Source organism: Cyprinodon tularosa, unplaced genomic scaffold (genome assembly GCF_016077235.1).
Source record: "Cyprinodon tularosa strain WSP-4 unplaced genomic scaffold, ASM1607723v1 ctg797, whole genome shotgun sequence".
In the NCBI taxonomy this organism is placed as follows: Eukaryota; Metazoa; Chordata; class Actinopteri; order Cyprinodontiformes; family Cyprinodontidae; genus Cyprinodon; species Cyprinodon tularosa.
Window position 1 is genome coordinate 243188 of NW_024039559.1, and position 21393 is coordinate 264580.

The 21393-nt window shown below is 37.1% G+C and overlaps 1 protein-coding gene across 1 annotated transcript in view; it reads left to right on the plus strand.

The window, feature by feature from the left end:
- zgc:154006 (uncharacterized protein LOC563016 homolog) overlaps positions 1 to 18163 on the plus strand; it is a 29238-nt gene extending 11075 nt beyond the window's left edge. The window contains exons 5-9 of the mRNA XM_038271256.1: positions 10990 to 11120; positions 11198 to 11446; positions 12603 to 12774; positions 17213 to 17254; positions 18061 to 18163. Coding sequence (XP_038127184.1) covers positions 10990 to 11120; positions 11198 to 11446; positions 12603 to 12774; positions 17213 to 17254; positions 18061 to 18162 — 696 coding nt within the window. The 3' untranslated portion in view covers position 18163. The remainder of the gene's footprint in view (positions 1 to 10989; positions 11121 to 11197; positions 11447 to 12602; positions 12775 to 17212; positions 17255 to 18060) is intronic.
- Positions 18164 to 21393: the final 3230 nt, after the last annotated feature.

The window sequence follows — 21393 nt, forward strand, 5'->3', positions numbered from 1 at the left end:
GCAGGTTCATCACAAAAGTAGATCCATATCTTGAAATTATGGCTTTTAGTTTTAGTGTGCCACCCCAAATGTTAGTGGCCCCATCTGGCCAATCATCTTTTTAGCCGAGTTCTTGTGCTGCCATGCTGCTCTGATCATCAAACCATATACCCATATAGTCAATACCAGTATGTCGATGTAAACTGGATGTGCCTTTTTATTATATGTAGTTTCCGCACTAAGTCTTTTTAAGCCGTGTTGAGTCAGAGATTACTGTTGGCACTCCCCAGTTTCACTCTGGCTGATCATTAACCAGGACAGAGATAACAGCTACACTCTGCTGCTCCTACAACGAATGGACGGTATTATAGGGTGTTTTATGGCTGGAGGCAGATCACAAGACTTTTATAAAGTAACTGACTGCATGGTTACCATAGCGATTTATGGTTTCACCTTGCTGGAATATCGTCTACAAATACACACCTCAGATATGGTGTAAAATACGTCCAATAAAGTGTGAGTCTTTTGGAGGAGCGGCTCATTGTTGTTATTTTAAGCACATAAAAGATCCTTTTGCATGTCTGAAGTGCAGCAAGTTCGGTCCTCTGATATAAAGTTGTTAAAACTTCTGTGAAGCTTTTTTTATTGTCACTGCACTGTCACAAGTACAGAGTAACGAAATGAACTTAATGCATTTAACCCATCCGCTTAGGGAGCAGTGGGCTGCCACTGTGGGGCGCGCAGGGAGCAGTGTGGGGTTAACAGTTTATAGGGTACTCAGTTAAATACTTGGAAAATTAAAACTTCAAACGAATAGTGTTATTGAACTCCATGTTATTACCTTTGTTATTTACAAAATATGGATATTTTCATGGCAAAAATTAATGTAATGGCAAGAAACTTGCCCGAATATATTAAGAAAAATAACAAAAGTGTTTCTATACGAAATTCATGAAAACATTTGTCATTGTCACGATTTGGTGTTGGATTGAGGACCCAAAAGCAGAGGCAAGTAGGCAGAGGTGAATTTAGGTGGGTTTAATGAGGTTCACAGGAACTGAGGCAGGAATAAAAAAATCCAACAAAAATAACAAACAAACCAGAACCAAGGAGACATCAGGGGAAACCAAACTCTAGGAGCCAGGGAGAGACGAGGTAAGCAGACAGAAGTTAGACGAGGATCCAGCAAACAGGAACTGAAGAGGGAGGGCTTTTAAAGGGGACAGGGACAAAGAGAGGGCTAACGAGACGATTGGAAACAGGTGAGGACAGAGCAGAAAACAGAGCCAGGGATAGAGGACACAAGAGGGCAGCAGAGGACAACAAATGTAAAACCTGGAAGACAGGAACTAATAAGAAAATAAAATAATAATTAAACACTAAAACAAGGAGCAAAGTAAAACTGAATACTCTAAATAAACAAAACAAAACCAAGACTGTGACAAGAACTCTCAAATATTCAAGGGTTTTTTTCCCCACAGGAAAACAGGCAGTAAGTGTTACAATATAAATCTAAAACGGAAGAAAAAAAAATCCAACCACTTAGTAGGATTATGTTGATTTTGTTAGCAAACAAAGATTTATATAAAAAAAAAATAATAATAAAAAAAATCACACTACTACCAAGAATCCAAAGTTTCATTCAATAATATTTCAGTATAAATAGATCGATAACCAATTTATAAGTAAACCCAAATTTTCAATTTATATCCGCAAAAAACAAACAAAACCAACCTTAATAACTGAAAGTCCAAAACTGTCCATTCTTTTTATTTTTTATAATATTGTCCAAACAGGAGTTCCATATGCTCCGAGCATAAAGTAAACTCCTGGAAGCGTTTAAGTCCAAAGTCCTTTCCAAAACGAAAAATCCAAACGACAAACCCCCTCCAAAAGAATATTACAAAAAAGAGTGGTACCACCAAAAATCCCCAAAAAGAAAAATAAGGTACAGATCTAACCGGAGTGTCTTTCGTCCCCCTGGGCGGCGTCTCTTTGCTCCGGGCAAAAGAAAGATATTTTTTTTTTTCGGTCCAACATAACCTTAGATAGCCTCGTGAGACCATCCTGATCTCGCGAGCTTTCAAGGTTTCACTCGCTAATCAGTCTGGAGACTCTCCGTTAAAGAAAATTTTGAGCTGTTCACCAAACGAACGTCCAATCAGCGTTGGCTTTGAGGTGTGACGCAACGAGAAGCGTGACAGTTCAGTCTAAAGAACATGGCGGCTTCAGCCGATGAAACTAGCGTTAGCGTGGCTATCGAGCAAGTTTTATCGGAATTACAGAGTATTTCTTCACTGAAAGAAGAGCAAAACACTGCTCTGGAGGCTTTTCTCAGAGGAAAAGATGTTTTTGCTCTTCTCCCGACTGGTTTCGGCAAGAGTAGCCTGGCTTGTGGTTGTGTTTTCGTTGTCGCTCTGTTAGTACGTCATATGCTTCGTTGATCTGATTGGTTTATTTGGCCCGTCTATCACCAACATAGGCCAATCAGCTAACCAGTATTTTCGCCCCTTCCCAAAATTGGGGGGACTCCATTTGTAAGAGATATGCAGGTGATCAGGGACCCAGAGCGGCAGCATGTGGGATTGGGGCTCGAACTCAGAACCTCAGGATTCCAAGCTCTATGCCCGCATGATGTAAAGCATAGTGGTTGCCCAGACAACGATAATAACATCACACAGCGTCAGTAGGCCAAGTCAGGAGCATCTGTAACGTTAGCGTGTCTAATGACCGATGAAGTTTTACCCGATTGATATCAAAACTGAATTAAATCTGTTTATGCTGAACAAAGTAACTGTTAGGCCGAGATATAAAGGGGGAGAGCTGGGTAGCGCTGTGGCTAGCTGTGCTCAGTAGCTAACAGGTTAGCCGCTTTTAGCTCAGTCAGTTAGCCACACTAAGCTACACTTCTTTAAATTTGTATCAACAACAACTGTTCATTTCCTACAAGTAGAATAATTATTTTGTTTGTCTAAATTCTTTACGAAAGTCATTTTTTAAGATGTTCCATTTGTCCTCCTCTGCCCTCAGATCTTAATAAAAAGAATAAAAATAAGCTAAGACTTATTTTGTCACCTTGATAAATGGCAGAGCTGAGTCTGTCTTAGAAGGCATTACTTACCTTCAAGACTCACAATCATTGTTTTCTACTTTTGGCTACTTTAGATCGCAGATGAAATGTAAAATATTAGAAAAGATAGGTAATAATATGTTGAGACTGCAAAACAGATTCGATCCTTAGGAAACGCATGCAAAACAGTTTGTCCGAGTGGAGTTGCCATATATTGACGGGCAGGGCCCCAAGCAGATCTGGTACCTATACCACCACTACCCCGAAACACCTGAAACAGTAATTCAGGGCCAGGTCTTCTAAGTTGCTTGAAATGTTTCAATGAAAATAGTTTTTTTCTAATTTTTTTTTTTACATTCTGCACCCCATAGTGCAGAATAGACTAAACTTATCAACAGGTTTGTAGCTAAAATGACTAATATGGATCTAATTAATGGTATCATGCAGTTAAAATTGTGTATTTGGGATTTTAGATTTTAAGCCATCTTTGAATTATGGGCTTCAAGCTTTCCTTCAAGTTTTCCTTATAAGGTATAAAGCTTGCATTTTTCTTATAAATGGAAATCTGTAGGTCTTGACTAACGGTTTTCAACAGCGTAGTAGCACTGGAAAAAAATCGAAATCTAGATAAGTTATTTTTTTCTTAAAATAAATGCATTTGGTCTTGGATCGAGGAGGTAAAAGAGCCATTTTGCCAATGGATCAAGACAATTTACACTTAAAATAAGAAAAAACAATAGCATTGTCTTATTTCAAGTGCATATTATCGAATTAACTTATTTTAAGAGTAAAAATACTCATTCCATTGGCAAACTACCTCATTTACCTGCTCAAATTAAGGGTCAATACATTTGATTTAAGACATTTTTATTTATTTCTAGATCGTTTTTCCAGTGTAGTGAGATATGCCTCTTCTCTACACTTTTCTATTGAAATCCAGATAAGTCATTTGTTCTTAAAATAAGTGTATTTGTTCTTGGATTGAGGAGGAAAAAGACATTTTGCCAATGTAATAAGACAATTAAAATTTAAAATAAGAAAACTATCTAATTTATCTAATTATCTTATTTTGAGTAAAAATACTAATTCCATTGGCAAACTATCTCATTTACCTACTTAAATTAAGGGTAAATACTCTTAATTTAAGAAATTTGTACTTATTTCTAGATCATTTTTCCATTGTACTGTTTGAGCATCATAGCTTTAACCTACCAAGCAGGGAAGAAATGAGGAACAGTGTGCTGTGAAACAGGCAACTCTGCACTAACTCTCAGTAAACCAAGGAGCATATTCATTGTTCTTATCTATCCGGGGCTCAGCATTCTCTCTGCCTGTGGTGTAGGAGGTCTCTCCATTGAGATGCAGGTCCTATTCTGGGCCACTCTTGTATCGCAGTGAAGACGCTTGCCTTGCAGGAAAGCATATATAATGTATGGGTCATGTATAATGTATAAAAGGGGTTGAGTTGCATCTATGTTTCTGTGTGAAATCCCTCAGAGTGTGGTGGCACTAAATGATTCAGCTCATGAAGGTTCCTCATACACTGCAAAAACTATCCAGAAATGAGCAAAAATGTCTTAAATTCAGTGTATTTACCATTAATTTGAGTAGGTAAATAAGATGATTTGCCAAAGGAATGAGAATTTTTACTCTTAGAATAAGATTAGATAATATGCACTTGAAATAAGGCAAGACAATTGTTTTTTCGTATTTTAAATGTAAATTGTCTTGTGCCATTGGCAAAGTGTCTCACTTACCTCATTAATTCAAGAAAAAATGCACTTATTGTAAGAAAAAAATTACTCATTTAGAATTACATTTTATGCAAAACATTTTTAGATGTTTTTTTTTTCTTACTTTGAATAAGTTGAAAAATTATGGAGCCCCTAAAGGGACATGGAGGGGAAAAAAAAGAATTTTTGCGAGATCCCGCAATATTTTTGCGAGATCCCACAATACTTTTGCAGGATCTCACAATACTTTTGCGAGATTCCACAATAGTTTTGCGAGATCTCGCAATACTTTTGCGAGATCCCGCAATAGTTTTGCGAGATCTCGCAATACTTTTGCGAGATCCTACAATAGTTTTGCAAGATCTCGCAAAAGTATTGCGGGATCTCGCAAAAGTTTATTTTTTCCCTCCATGTCCCTTTAGGGGCTCTGAAAAAAAAATGTTCTATTCATTCTAGCTAATCTGAATCGTTTAATTCCATTTGGAGAGCGAGATCATCTGTGGTAGCAGCACTAGACATCTTCCAGGCATGTGAGGGAAACTAGCAGCAGTTCAGCGGACAGGAAGAATGAACGGTAGCCGGCGCACGCGGATGATGTCATACACACACCGCTTCGTTTTCAAAAGATAAAAACATAAAAAATATAGACGCGGATGTCTGGGGGACAGTGATTCGCCTAAGTTCTGAACGCTGGCGTATCATAAAGAATAAATTATGAACAGTTTAGTTTGTGCTTCAAGTCGTTGCCCATAGGAAGACGTTACCTGGATATAACCGAATAACAGAATATCTTCAGAACGGCTCCAAATGACACAAAACTTATAGAACACGATGTAATCACGTAAAATCAAGGGCCAAATGTAAAAAAAACGGCGTTCCCCTTTAAGCCAGAGCTTCTATTACAATAAGCATATGTATGATGTACAGCTAGGGTTGTGACGATACTAAACTTTTCAACTCGATACCGATACTAAGGAAAATATTTGATACTCGATACCATTTTCTATACCACAGGAATAAAAACTCAAAATTTCAAAAGAAATATTTTAATTAATAATTAAAATACAATAAATAAATACAATAAACAATAAGAACTATATTTTGAGGTTGTTTGCTGTGCACAGTATTAACAAGCTTGATTAAAAACTTACAAAATTAAAATTAAATTTTCCTTCCTTGGCTATGCTTTGCACACATAGCAATGACACTAGCCAAACCGGTTAAGAAACACGCATGCGCGACACAGTATCACAACAACAATGGCGCCGTACTGTGTTGAATGGTTGCTGCTCATGCTACTCACCCTGCTGTCGGACTTACAACAGAATCTTCTTCTTCTGGAATATCTCCAGGAAGAACAGAGCAATATCGACCACATAGTTCAGCACCTGAATTTGACTGAACCACAAAATGGACCTGCAGGGCAACCATGTATAAATATTAGTGCGCATGCCCAACATTTCGTCGCCTATTTTTGCTTTGGCACCACAGCGCCACTTACAGGCCTGGCATACATTTTGCAGCGTTTTCATGCATTCGTGTGGACGCTCACATTTATTTTACGTCTCCGTCTTTACGACAAACGTTCTGGAAAATATTAGCGTTTCGTGTTCGTTTTGACTTCGTGTGGACGGGGCCTGAAACTGAAAAGTGCACAGAATTATTCAATCACACAGTGTTCTGAAAGTGCATTGTCCTCTGTTCTGCACTTTAGGTGAATGACTGCTTAGGTGCCACTGGTGGTGGCACTGTATCGATACTTTTGAAAATGAGTATTGTATCCGGATACGTTTCAGTATCGATACTTTTTTGAGTATCGATACTTTTGACAACCCTATGTACAGTAGTTATGATGTATTGTAGTTTACTTTGTTCTGCAAACAGTGAATGGTCCACAGGTGATGTTCAGAATCTCAAAGCTAAATCTTCTCAATGACCCTATCAATTTGAATGCAATCAGATTTGATCAGCCGGAATATCTTAATGAGATGGGGTCAGCTCTTAAAACAAGTTAATATGGATTGTCTTATTGTCTTGAAACAAGTAAAAATGTACTCACAGTCTAAATGTTAACGCGACTCAGTCCGCAATGTGTGCTATTTTAAGAAAAAAGTTGCTCAGAATTAGTTGTATTATCTAGTTAGGATGAAAAAACAATGAATTTTCTTAAAACAAGTCAAATAATCTTAACAATATTCAGTTTTACTAAGAAAATACATTGAAAAACAAATGTAATAAGACCAAAATGCTGAATTCAAGTTTATTAAACTTGTATAGATTTTCCTTCTTTGCAGTGCACTTATTGTAAGAAAGACGCATTTTGAATTACATTTTTTGCAAAACATTTTTAGATGTTTTTTTTTTCTTACTTCGAATAAGTAGAAAAATGCTTGAATACAGAAAGGATTGTATTATTTTAATTGAAAACACAATGAATCAGAAGTGAAATACTGTGTTTTCCTCTAGTAGCCAGCCTAAGAAACACACTGCAAAAAATTAAATCTAAATAAGTCATTTCTCCTTAAATAAGTGAATTTTTTCTTGAATTAAGGATTTAACTTAAAATAAGAAAAAAATCAATTGCATTGTCTTATTTCAAGGGCATTTTATCCAGATACCTTATTTGAAGAGTAAAAATACTAATTCCATTGGCAAATCATATTATTTACCTGTTTAAATTAAGGGTAAATACCCTTAATTTAAGACATTTTTACTCGTTTTGAGATCATTTTTGCAGTGAGCTAACTAGATTTGTCACTATCAGCTTCCTCAGATTATTATTATCCTCTGACTTCACTTTCATAAGATCTGTTTCACCGACTTCCCTTCCTCCCACATCAGACCTAACTCTGTTTGACTACACAGCGATACAGAAATAGGTCAAAGACAAGAAGTCTTTAATATTTCATTTTACAGTAAGAGAGCAGAGCTGATATCAGACTGACGCTTCCTTTGGTCTTTCCCCTTTGATATGTTGCCGTCTTAAATAATATTGTAACCCGCACCTTTTTTTTTCCCGAATTACTTCCTGCTCTTTTAGCGTTACTTTCATTTTCTTCTCCGATGACTGCAGAATTTTAGGCTTTTAGTGCAGTTACCATGATACAGAGATGCACCCATGTTCGCATTAATAACACGCGTTTCTTGTCAAACGCAGTGAGGGGATTTGTTTTTGTGTGTTTCCTTCCAGGGAATTAGCTCTGTTGCTTTTTGAAAGGATTTAAGATGAGACCGAGGGAATCCTGGAGGGAAGGGCTTCTGCTCTCTGGGGCTGATGTCACATCTGTCATACATACAGTGTGTAAATGTGTGTGGGTACAATTGAAGGCTTGTGTTTGACTAAATTTCCCAGCTGCACTGCTTCTTTCAGCCAGTATGACAGACTTAGGGTTCTTTCTAAAGTGGGGCATACACTGTAAGATTTTTTTTGCCCTTTTTGGGGCCAATTCTCCAGTCGACCCACTGGAAAAAAGCTCCAGAAATAAGAAAAAATTTCTTAAATTAAGTGTATTTATCCTTAATCTGAGTAGGTAAATGAGATAGTTTGTCAATGGAATGGGTATTTTTAATCTTAAAATAAGATAATTAGATAATATGCTAGGGATGCACGATATTGGGATTTTGGCCGATATCCAATATGCCGATATTTTAAAACTCATGTAGCCGATAACCGATATCGATACCGATGTTAAAGCTGGACAAAAATAAGTAGTCATTGAAAATAGCAGTTTTGTTATCCATTTCTGACACTTTGAAAAATAATATACTCAAATATATTTTCATATGCTGATATCAAATTGATTTTTAAAAACGCGGTATCGATCTATTTTACTTTCAAAATCTCGTGAAATTTCATCGTTCTGTTACAAACTCTCGTGATATTTTGCAAATTCTTGTGAGATTTTGTTAGTAAAATAGAGCGATACCGCGTCAATATATCAACAAATAAAAATATGGCAAAATTTCGTGAATTTTCGGGGGATTTCGTAGCATAACGATGACATATAGCAATATTTCATTAGTAAAAGAGATTGATATGGTGTTTTTAAATGGCAATATATCAGCATATGAAGATATTGGGATATTTTAATGTATCAATATTTTTTCCCTCGTCTTTAGAAGTTTTTAAGTCTGTAAAAAATAAGTTTTTGAGGAAGAAGTAGTAGTATTTTTTTAGACTTTAGAAACTCAGAAGCTGATCAAATATCGGGTTAAATATCGGTGGGGTGGCCGATGTCCGATATTCAGTTTTAAGGCCGATACCGATAGGGGGCCGATTATATCGTGCATCCCTATAATATGCACTTGAAATAAGACAATGCAATTGTGTTTTCTTATAGTAAGTGTAAATTATCTTGTTACATTGGCAAAATGTCTCTTTTATCTCCTCAATCTAAGAACAAATGCACTTATTTCAAGAAAAAATGACTTAACTAGATTCCAATTTCTTCCAGTGTTTCGATTGGGCCGACTTTCAGCCTGATCGTGCATCGTATATACAGGGGGTAACGAGGGGCGATCAGCCTCTAACGACCAACTCCCCATCAAATATGTTTACAAGTTTGCACAGGTTTGCTGTTGCACCAAAAATTTGCACTATTTTTAAATTATTTTATATATTTATTTTTACAGTTTGAAGTTAAGCAGGACAGGCTTAGATTTAAGGTACTTTTTTATTCAGAAAAGTTAGTTATTTTATATTAAAGTGATTTGCTGGATAATAATTTGTTTTCCATGTGTTCATGTCACTCACAAATATGCCTCTAATTCAATAAGGATTTGAGTCAAATAGGTAAAAAAAAATCATTTAACACAAGAAGGAGGACTAAAAAAATCCCCACCCCAGGAGGGGTGAAGGCAATGAGGTACGCTAGTACGCACATGAGGTGTGCCTTTTTTTTCAGGGAGTTGGCAACCCTAACGTCAACCATTGACTTTGCATGTAAACTAGCTGCTTCTGCAGTGTGTTGTCTGAGCGTAGCATAAATTAAAAACAAAATGCTTTGCTATTTCCTCTGATTTCTTTTCTTGCAGATTAGTTTTCTTTTTTTTTCAGGTTGAGTTTTATGAATCTTTTTTTTTTTATTCTTTTGAAGTTCACATTTTGTCCACCTTAAGCCCATTACAAACAGACCAATAACATGTTGTTACTGACGTACAACAGACCAATAGAAATGTGTCTTTGTCCTCACTCAAGAGGAAAACCCGCCCCCAGAAGAAAAGAGAATATCATCTGTAAAACAAAGCTAAAAAGGAATGAAATTCGTAAAACAAAATCTAAAAAGGAGAAATTTGAAAAACTAAAATAAATAAATAAATTGTCTTAAAAAGTTTTTGATTAATTCAATTCAATTCAGTTTATTTATATAGCGCCAACTTCACAACATCTCAAGGCACTTTCCAGTTCAACCAGATCATCCAGTCAAATTGATTCAAAGTTTTCTATCTAAGGAAAACCAGCTGATTGCATCGACTCATTGACTCTTCAGCAATCCCTCACACTAAGCATGCTTGTAGTGACAGTGGAGAGGAAAAACTCTCTTTTAACAGGAAGAAACCTCCAGCAGAACCAGGCTCAGTGTGAGCGGCCATCTGCTGAGGCCGACTGGGGTTCAAGGAGACAGAAGCAGAGACACAAAAAGCAGCTGTAAAAGGCGGCCCCGTCCAGGAAACACACAGCCAGGCAGACGAGCTCCGAGCCAGCTCCCATGTCAGATGAGAAAGAGAGCACATCCAGTTAGTCACAGTCAGAGAAACAGGACTACACTGGAAAACAGGCCGATCTCCAGCCTCTATAAACAAGGGTGTTGATGGCAGCAGCACAGCTGATGTTTCTTTCCAGGATGGAGTCACAGCCAAACAGGAACAGACATTAAGAAGTTTTTCAAAATATAATTTCTGAATTTTTTTTTCTTTTATTTCAATGTACAAAACGTACTCATTGCTTGCAACAATAACGGAGAGAAATTTCTGGCTGATCATCAGGGCGTCCCAAATAAAAAAAGTAACTCCACACTAAACTAAATGCATGTTGGGAATGTTTTGTGAATCAGGGCCATAAGGGAATCAGAGAACTTAATAACACGTCTGTCCTTTAACCTCTTTTTGGGCAAAAAATAAATAAAAAAGTCAAATCTGACTTATATGAGATATTTATAAAATCGTAAATGAGAGACTTTGACAGTGCGTTTTTGGATGTGGTGTCAGGTGAACGACGTCGGAGAGGCCCGCAGCACTCAGCAGGCGCCGACGGTTGTGGTGTCTGAGCGAGCAGCGCCTGATCTGAGGGTGGAGAACGCAGTCAGCCTCCAGGGTGAAGGACACAATAAAAGCAACAGGTGAGTCCTTATATGGCCCCATCCGAATAGCTTGACTCAGTCCTCTAACCTTAAAGCTTATGTCTTTCATGATACAGTCTGTATGAGGCTAAAAAACTGTGCGAGCCTCTGTACCAGAACGTCGGAGCCACTGCGTGCTCCAGCAGCTCTTATGAGACCGACAGCGTGAGAAAACCTGCTCCGCATCACATGAAGCGGCAGAAAAAACTCACTGAACCCAGCGAGCCTGCTGCTCAGGAAATGATCGAGTCCCAATACGAAACTGGCTACACCTCCGGAGATACTGGTAATGAGCTGGAGTTGGATAACAGAGATAACCTGTACAGGTGGGCCTTCATTTTAGCTGAACTAAGTTGATAAAGCAGGAAAAAACACAACAGTAGTGATCATTACTGTCAAATCAGTGAAAAAATAGCCATTACATTGCTTCACGTGTGATTTCATGACTAATGATCCAAAAAAGTTCAAAAGCAATCCACTGGACTTTGTTTCCAAGTTTGAAGACGTTTCGCTTCCCATCCAGAGTGGACCAAAGACAAAGCCTTGTTGTGGCTTAGAAAACATGCAAATTGAACCGGAAGAACGAGTCTGCCCCTTTGGAATAGGTGTGTTTTGGTTTCTTTATTAAGGCCTGGTTATGCTTTATCAGCAGTGTGTCGCAGTGAGCTTGTTGCAGATATTTTTGATTTATGTAGGGTGACCAAACGTCCGTATTTCCCGGGACATGTCCGTATTTCACGTCCTGTCCCGGGCGTCCCGGGTTTTTTTTAGGAAGTGAGGAAATGTCCTGATTTTTTAAATGACCTTAATTGGACCATTAAATTTACAGGCACTAGGGCACTGCGCACGGCGCTGCGTGTGACGTAATCCCTGAGCCGCGTCAGTGCGGGCAGCCCTGTTCTTAATCAGAATATAGATAGAGTGGCTGTCAGAACGCCAACAACATGCAAAAGCGCAAATGTATGTTTACCGACGATTTACAAAAGAGTTTCCCCGCTTTCAGACCGGGTCGAGACAAACGGGAGGCCTTGTGCACATATGTCTCGGTGTCCAATGGAGGTGCAAGGGATCTGAAAAGCCACCTGGACTTCAACGGAAGGTTTCCAGATGGATATGCGGAGCAAATCCATCTGATGGAGTCAGGTTATTCCTTCATATCCCTCTCAAACCACCTATCTTTTTTGTCCAAAATGAGAAAAATTTTTGACAAAGAAGGTATTTTCTAAGCCAAAACAAGGCTTTGCTGGGCCACTCTTTAAAGCCTTGAACTCATGTATTTCTGACATTTTGAATTGAAAAAGCTTCCTGAATGGAAAGTGAAACGTCTTCACACTTAGAAACAAAGTCCAGTGGATTTTTTTTTTTTTTTTTACTGTTTTTGATGGCTATGACCTGGATGACTGAGAATCTTCACTAGAAACTTGCTGATAGAAAGTTCTTTTCTCTGCATCTGAGAATAATCATCAGCTGGTTCACCTTCAGGCTGTACCCGGCCATAACTAGGGACGAGCAGCGGCGGCGGTACAAAGCTGAGTTCGACTCTGATCTGGCCCGCTATAAGAGCCTCTGCCGTGAAATGGACGACATCAGCGACCAAATCCAGGAACTGAGCAGAGAGCTGGACACATTGGAGGAAGGCTCCGTGAAGTACCAGGTAAACAGGAAGCAGGAGGGTAAATGCTGGGCTGACGGACATGGAGGTGGATTTTTCTGCACGTTATAGGAACGACTTGCAGAATAATACACGTCTTAAGCACGTTTTATTCTGTTGTAGAAATGACCTTGTCTCTACAAGGCCTTGAACTTTTCTACCACAGTCCAGATGAAGTGTTAGGAATCTGAAAAGTGTGGTGTACACCTCTAATGCACTGTAACAAATGAAATCTCAATAAGTTCATTTTTTTTTTAAATAAGTGCACTTTTTCTTGAATTTAGGAGGGAAGTGAGACACTTTGCCAATGGAATAAGATAATCTACATTTAAAATAAGACAAAGTAACTGTGTTGTCTTATTTCAAGTGAATATTATCTAATTTTCTTATTTGAAGAGTAAAAATACTGATCCCATTGGTAGATCATCTGATTTACCTGATTAAAATTAACGCTAAATACACTTAATTTAAGAATTTTTTTTTACTTCTCTCTAGATGATTTTTGCAGTGTGGAGTGAATTTTCTTCCATTATTGTTCCAAGCAAATAACATGTTTGTGAATGGAAATCTAGAAGTAATCCACCCAGAAATGATTTGTTGAAAAATGCTTTTATTCATTTTTAAAGTCAATTTGCTTTTTTCCCACATTTGATACACACAGTATTTTTTTACTCTTTTATTTTTCATGTTTTATCTTGTGACATTTGAATGTTTTTTTTCATTAAGTAAACATTTTTTATACAGATTTTATTTTCTATTTTATTTTTTCTTTTCAAGTTTCTGTTTATAACATTATGGCCCCGTCCACATGAAGTCAAAACGAACACGAAACGCTAATATTTTCCAGAACGTTTGTCGTAAAGACTGAGACGTAAAATAAATGTGATCGTCCACACGAATGCATGAAAATGCTGCAAAATGTATGCCAGGCCTGTAAGTGGCACTGTGGTGCCAAAGCAAAAATAGGCGAAAACAGGCAACGAAATGTTGGGCATGCGCACTAATATTTATACAACAACAAAACCGGAAAATGGCCCTGCGGGTCCATTTTTGTGGTTCAGTCAAATTCAGGTGCTGAACTATGTCGTGGATATTGCTCTGTTCTTCCTGGAGATATTCCAGAAGAAGAAGATTCTGTTGTAAGCCCGACAGCAGGGTGAGTAGCATGAGCAGCAACCATTCAACACGATACGGCGCTATTGTTGTTGTGATACTGTGTCGCGCATGCGTGTTTAGAGGCGAAGCTATGACGCATGCGTGTAAGAAAAAAAATCCGTTTAGAGCTTAAAGATGGAAACGCGAAAACGGCGTTTCAAAATCTTCCCACTCTGAAGGCTTAATAAAAAAAAAGATTGTTTACAGACCCCCGAAACGCCGGCTTCGTATGGATGAGTGGCTGGTTTGGTGAAAAATTTGTGCGTTTAGGCCAGGGTTTGACTTCGTGTGGACGGGGCCTAAGTTTAACGTGTTTTACTTTTTTACAAATTTCAACTAAAAAAAACAAATTCCTTCGCTTAAATGGAACACGATCCACTCCATATATTTACAATCAGCTCTTCTGATTCATTAGTTTGTAGAACCAACATCTACAGCTGCAGCTCTTCTAGGAGTTGGTCTCTACCAACTTTACTAAGCCTCCCAGGGCTCGATGTTAACCATCGCCCGATCGCCCGGGGCGAGTAGTTTTTATTGTCGGGAGAGTACAAATTTCATTGCATTTGCCCGCCGGGCAAGTGCAATGATCGCAAAAAAAATATTCATCACTCAAAATAACTTTAAAATCACAGACATTCCCTGAAAACGACCCACAAGCGTTGCCGGCGCCATTTTTGTTGTTTTGTACACATTCTCGCGTAATTTTAAAAAGCCGCGTGATTTTCCGCTAGATGGCGTGATTTTTCTCTCCTTGGGGAGAGAATTCTGCAGAGCAGCAGCTGGACGATAAATTTAATCTATACTATAATACACGCTAGATTAAAAATGATCAGTCAGGGATTAGGAAAATAATAATAATAATTGTATGCGCTAGGGCTGGGAGATAATTCAATAACGATATATATCGATTGATAGACGTGTGGCGCAATAGAAAAAAAGAGAGTCGATAAAAGTTCGATAAAGAAACGCAGTTTTCCTTCCTTCTCATTGTAGCCTAGCATGTAGGTTTATGCTAGTCACTGCTTCCTCCCAACCAATCACAATCGCGGACCCAGGCACGCCGTCACCAAGCGCCGCCCTCTCAAACCACAACACAGAGCACATGAAGATGTCGCAGCAAGGCGAGGCGGAGGAAATTGTTTCAAAGAAGGGTTTTTGTAGTTCGGCAGTCTGGCAGTATTTCGGTCCTGGCAAGTCGGACCAAAAAACAAACCACAGTCATCTGGAAAATGTGTCGGGAACCAGTGAAAACCAGTCTGATAACACAACCAACTTTTTTTTTTTTTTATCATCTCAGCCGCTCACACCCGCAGGAGTACGAGCTGTGTAGGCCCCGACGCGCGTCTGCGCCGTCCTCTGAGGAATCTTCGGGAAAATATATATATATTTTCAGTTCTGGGCAGTTTACCACGTAGTTCTAACAATTGAGAGAAAAATGCTGAGGGGCCAGAAACTTCAAAGTAATAACTCAGGTTAAGGCAGAAAACTCAGCTGAACCAGGTTCAGCTTAGAAGAATATGGGGGGGTGGGGGGTCCATTTATTTATTTGTTATATTTATTTTGGTCACTTTAGTTTATTCTTTGTCAGTATTTAATAACATAACTCAGGTCTCTTAAGTTATTTTTCTTTAAAACAATTCTGTTATGGTTAAAAAAGTTGGTTAAATAAAGATTTAATTGAAAGTCTGTGTTTGTGTTCTTTATTAAAATTAAATCATTTAGCAATATCATAAAAAGTCCAGGCAGAGCTGCACATAAAATATGGTTTCAAATCTTTTCAATCTTTTTTTCTATATCGTCCAGCCCTAGTATGCGCACAGTGTAAATATTTCTATCATATGGCAGTGTTCTGTACAGTGATGCAGGTCATACAAAAAAAAATGTTCATTAAATTTTTTTTCTCTGAGACATTGGAGTGGTGCATTTAAATGTTATAGAGCTAAACATGTTAGATTGGTGAGTAGTAGTAGTGTAAGTTTTTAACCTGTTAAGTTTATTTTTTATTTTTAACATTACAATTTATATTTTTCCAAGCACACAACAGTTTAAAGCAAAGTTTAGTTTGAAAATAATGTGCAGGAAGGATTGAAAAGCATGTTAACACGGTAATGTAGGCTTGAGTTCATTATCTGAAGCATGCAGATACACACCAGGAACCTGGAAACTTAAAAAATACTGAATTACAAAAAACATTTAAAAAACAAACATGTTTCATTGATATATATACAAAAATGAATATTAGGAACCAGAGATGGCAAAAGTACTCACTTTCCGTACTTGAGTAAAAGTACAGATACTTGTTTTAAAAAATACTCTGGTAAAAGTGGAAGTACAGATTAAACTTCTTTACTCAAGTAAAAGTAACAAAGTACAGGCTTGTAAATTTACTTAAAGTATAAAAGTAAAAGTAGAAACCACTTTTTTCATGCCGTTGCCTATATTTTAAATGGATGTCTGCCAATAGGACTAGATCTCCGTTGTGTTCATTTTCAATCATCTCGTCGTCCATGCTACTATGCTAACGCCACCGCCACCAAGCTGCAATGATTGGCCGCCAATGAATACCGCCGAATCTGTCGATTCATCTTGTAGTGGTGCGTCAAATGTAACGTAGATTCCCTTCCAATTAGATTGAATTTGGTATTGATGACGTGAAAAATAATAACGGTAACTCCATTGAAATGATTCAAAACTAAAGTAACGAGACAATTTTTTCAAATGTAAGGAGTAGAAAGTACAGATATTTGTGTAAAAATGTAAGGAGTAGAAGTAAAAAGTAGCCATAAAAATAAGTAGTAAAGTAAAGTAAAAATATCAGAAAAATCTACTTGAGTACAGTAACGAAGTATTTGTACTTCGTTACTTCCCATCTCTGATAGGAACTATATTTATCAAACATTATACCGGGCAAGTAAAAATTGTTTCTGGGCAAATGAAATGTGAAAGTCACTTGCCCAAAGTGGCCCTACGCGAAAACAGGCAGTGCCTGTTATTTAATTTATGCTCTGTAGCATCTAAGGATTCATTTATTAATGTATCTCTCATACTTTATTTCAAAACTGCCTGGTATATAATTTATTCCTGCTTTTTAAGGTGGACTTATCTTTCCGTGTTGTTCAAAGTTGTTAGATGTAATTTACATTTGGTATATTTCGTCTATAATAATTGTGAGTGGCGGTAGTAACGTTGTACGTTCCCTGAAAGTAACTACCTCTGTATTGTAATGCTCTCACAAGATAAAAATAAAAAATGTTAAAAAATGTGAAACCTCTGTTATGATTTGCAGGGTGTGGCAGATGAGTACAACCGACTGAAGGACCTTAAAAAGGTAAGGAGACACAATTGATGCAAATAATCACGATCTTTAACTTATAAATCACTAGTTTACCAAAAGAAAAAGTACTATAAGCCGCTACTTTTCCCCGCGCTTTGAACCATGCGGCTTATCAGAAGGTGCAGCTTTTCTGTGGATTTTTTCGCCAGAGGGGGAAGTCAAAGTTGGAAATGAAAGAATAATGGGCTAATTTTCATTTAGATCAAGAACATGCTAGCAGTAGTATCTTGACCACAGTTTGATCCAGCGTCCAAATTTCTGCATTTAAGCATTTTTGACACCAAAAACGCTTTTGGTGTGAACGCACCAGGTTACAGGTCTAGACTGCTAATGGCTACACTGCAAAAAAATCGAAATCTAGATAAGTCGTTTTTTTCTTAAAATAAGTGCATTTGTTCTTGGATTGAGGAGGTAAAAGAGACATTTTGCCAATGGAACAAGACAATTTACACTTAAAATAAGAAAACACAATTGCATTGACTTATTTCATGTGCATTTTATCCAATTATCTTATTTTAAGAGTAAAAATACTTGATTTGAATTGAGAAAGCTTCCTGGAGAGGTGGCGAAACGTCTTCAAATCTTGAAAACCAAGTCCAGTGGATATTTTTTGAATTTTTACGGAAGTAATAATACTCATTCCATTGGCAAACTATCTCATTTACCTGCTCAAATTAAGGGTGAATACACTTAATTTAAAAATTTTTTACTTATTTTTATATTGTTTTTGCAGTGTAAAAGTTTATTTGTGTTGTTTTAAAAGTTTATTAGTTTTAATAGTTTTATTGCTTTGTTTTCAGACTGAAAACTATCAAGCAAAGAAAATACAAACCAAAGAACTTCGGAGAAAACTTTTTCACATCAAACATCTGGTGAAAATCTACGATCAAGGTTTCTGTTAAGGAGCTTAAAAAAAAACATCAATATTTAAAGTTGTTTGTGTTCTTTGTAAACTGTTGCTCTATAATATAACTCTGTACAAATCATGTTTTAATTTAATACTGTGTTTATATATAAATATATATATATTTATATACCTGAACAATATATTATCACATTCTAAATACTATTAGAGGAGCAGTTTTTTTATTATCGTCATGTTAGACTGCTCAAATGTAAAAATTTAAATAATATGACAATTTATTGTTCACATACATTCAACAAAGGTGTTGCTTGAATAATAAAATGTTTTATTGTTATATTTACAGCTTAATTTTTTCAGCTCTGTTTTCTTGGCAGCTCTGTGCTTCTATACTTTTCAGACTTTAAAACGGTTAATCCATTTAATGATGAGGAAAATGAACAGCTTTGCTTTGTAAACTGCATTTCTATAAAATACACCAGCAGAAGGGGCTGCGCAGTGCTGCAGTGTAGCAAGCAAAACCTGGGTTTAAACCCCAGCCTTGGGTCTTTGGATTGGTTTAGGTGTTAAAAAAAAACATCTGGTTCTCCTTTTAATTCCATGGGAAAATAAAAAATAAACATGGGCAATATTTTTATATAGATTTATCTATCAATCTATAGTTGAATGACTTTATTATATAGAAATAAAAAAGGAGGGGACAGAACTAAATCAAATTTATATGAGCCAAGTTCAAAGTATCACGGTGAAGCCACTGTCATTAACATAAAGCCTCAAGGTTTTAACATAGAAATGTGAAAAAAGTGCCTAAAAAATATAGATAAAACATAATAGATCTTAAAAACATAAAGAATTGTTAACTTAAGATTTCAATAAGCTCAGAAGTACGGTAGTATATTTTTTCCGTAAAAATTCAAAAAATATCCACTGGACTTGGTTTTCAAGATTTGAAGACGTTTCTCCACCTGTCCAGGAAGCTTTCTCAATTCAAATGTCTGGATCTGCAGTGAGTTTGAGTCTTATATAGACAACGCCTTGTATCGCTTGGAAACATGCAATAGAAACCGATGAATGGGTCGTTAGTTCCATCGTTAGCCTGTAATATCTGAAACTGTCTATGATTCTAGGGGTCGGTCGTTAAAGGGGGGATTGTCATTAAGGGGGGGGGATTGTCTCCTGTAATACCTGAAACCTGTCTATGATTGTTAAGGGTTGGTCGTTAAGGAGGTATTGTTCACCGGCTGGAGCGGGTAGGTCCCTCGTTCCTCTGTGATGGGGTGGGGGGTTTGGTGATATCTGGAAGGGATCATGTCTATGATTGAATTGTATGTTTTTGGAAGCTGGAATCTCAGTCCACCACCTCTGTTTAAAGTTGGTTTTTCTCTCTTAACATAGATGGCTTCCTTCACGCCCCTCTCAAACCACCTATTTTCTTTATCCAGAATATGGACATTCTGGTCCTCAAAAGAATGTCCTTTGTCCACAAGGTGTAGGTGTACTGCGGAGTCTTGTCCAGAGGTGGCCGCTCTTCTGTGTTGGGCCATGCGTCTGTGGAGAGGTTGTTTGGTTTCTCCAATATAAAGATCAGAGCATTCCTCACTGCACTGAACAGCATATACCACTCCGCTCATATTTGGTCTGGGGGTTTTATCTTTCGGATGCACTAGCCTCTGTTTAAGGGTTTGGTTTGGCTGGAAATGTACTGGGATCTTGTGTTTGGAGAAAATCCTCTTGAGCTTTTCAAGAGCTTTTCAAGTCCCGGCTGGAGCGGGTAAGTCCCGCTCCAGCCGGTGAACAATACCTCCTTAACGACCAACCCTTAACAATCATAGACAGGTTTCAGGTATTACAGGAGACAATCCCCCCCTTAATGACAATCCCCCCTTTAACGACCGACCCCTAGAATCATAGACAGTTTCAGATATTACAGGCTAACGATGGAACTAACGACCCATTCATCGGTTTCTATTGCATGTTTCCAGCGATACAAGGCGTTGTCTATATAAGACTCAAACTCACTGCGGATCCAGACATTTGAATTGAGAAAGCTTCCTGGAGAGGTGGAGAAACGTCTTCAAATCTTGAAAACCAAGTCCAGTGGATATTTTTTGAATTTTTACGGAATGACTATGACCTGGATGACTGAGAACCTTCATCGGTAGTATATTTTCCAAAGTTGGTGCAAAATTCTTTTTTTTCCAAGAGTTAAATTTTTCTATATTATTGCAGCTTTTTTTAAAACCTTAATATTGAGTTATTTTGAAAATATATGGAGTGAATGTTGTTCTATTATTGTTGAAAAAATTCAAATTCAAAAGAAGAAAAGCAATCCAGAAATGAAACTTTGAAAAACGTCCTAATCAAACAACGGTTTTAAAAGTACCCACTGTTTTCTCAGAGTTTTGGTTTTCCAAAAAAGAAATTCAAATGTATTTATTTAATTTTTTACAGATTTTATATATTCATATTTTTGTTTTTTAGGTTTTATTTTTACATTTACATAAAAAAAATTCTTATAAATTTTTCCTTTTGGGTTTAATTTCCATAAATGGTTAAAATATTAGCTGATTCATCAGACAAAAAGTGACACAGATGAATTCACCAAAATAAAACTTGTTAGTTTTTCACCACATGTGAAAGTGGAGCAATGGAAAGAGGAAATCAAAATGCCTCTATTCCCCTTTGTTTTCAAAATAATGCTTTTATTTTAATCTACCATACAATTTTTTGTGAAAATTAAGTATTTATTATTTGCAGAATGTGGTTTTAATGCATTATATTTACATGAGTAACCTCTTGGGGCCTTGCTAATACAACTACACACATATTTATACATTTGACGGTTTTTTCATTACCGTCATGTTAGACTGCTCAAATGTAAAAATTAAAGTAATGTGACAATTTATTGTTCTCATACATTCAACAAAGGTGTTGCTTGAATAATAAAATGTTTTATTGTTATATTTAAAGCTCAATTTTTTCAGCTGTTTTCTTGGCAGCTCTGTGCTTCTATACTTTTCAGACCCGTTAGACTTTAAAACGGTTAATCCATTTAATGATGAGGAAAATGAACAGCTTTGCTTTGTAAACTGCATTTCTATAAAATACACCAGCAGAAGGGGCTGCGCAGTGCTGCAGTGTAGCAAGCAAAACCTGGGTTTAAACCCCAGCCTTGGGTCTTTGGATTGGTTTAGGTGTTAAAAAAAAACATCTGGTTCTCCTTTTAATTCCATGGAAATATTAAAAATAAACATGGGCAATATTTTTATAT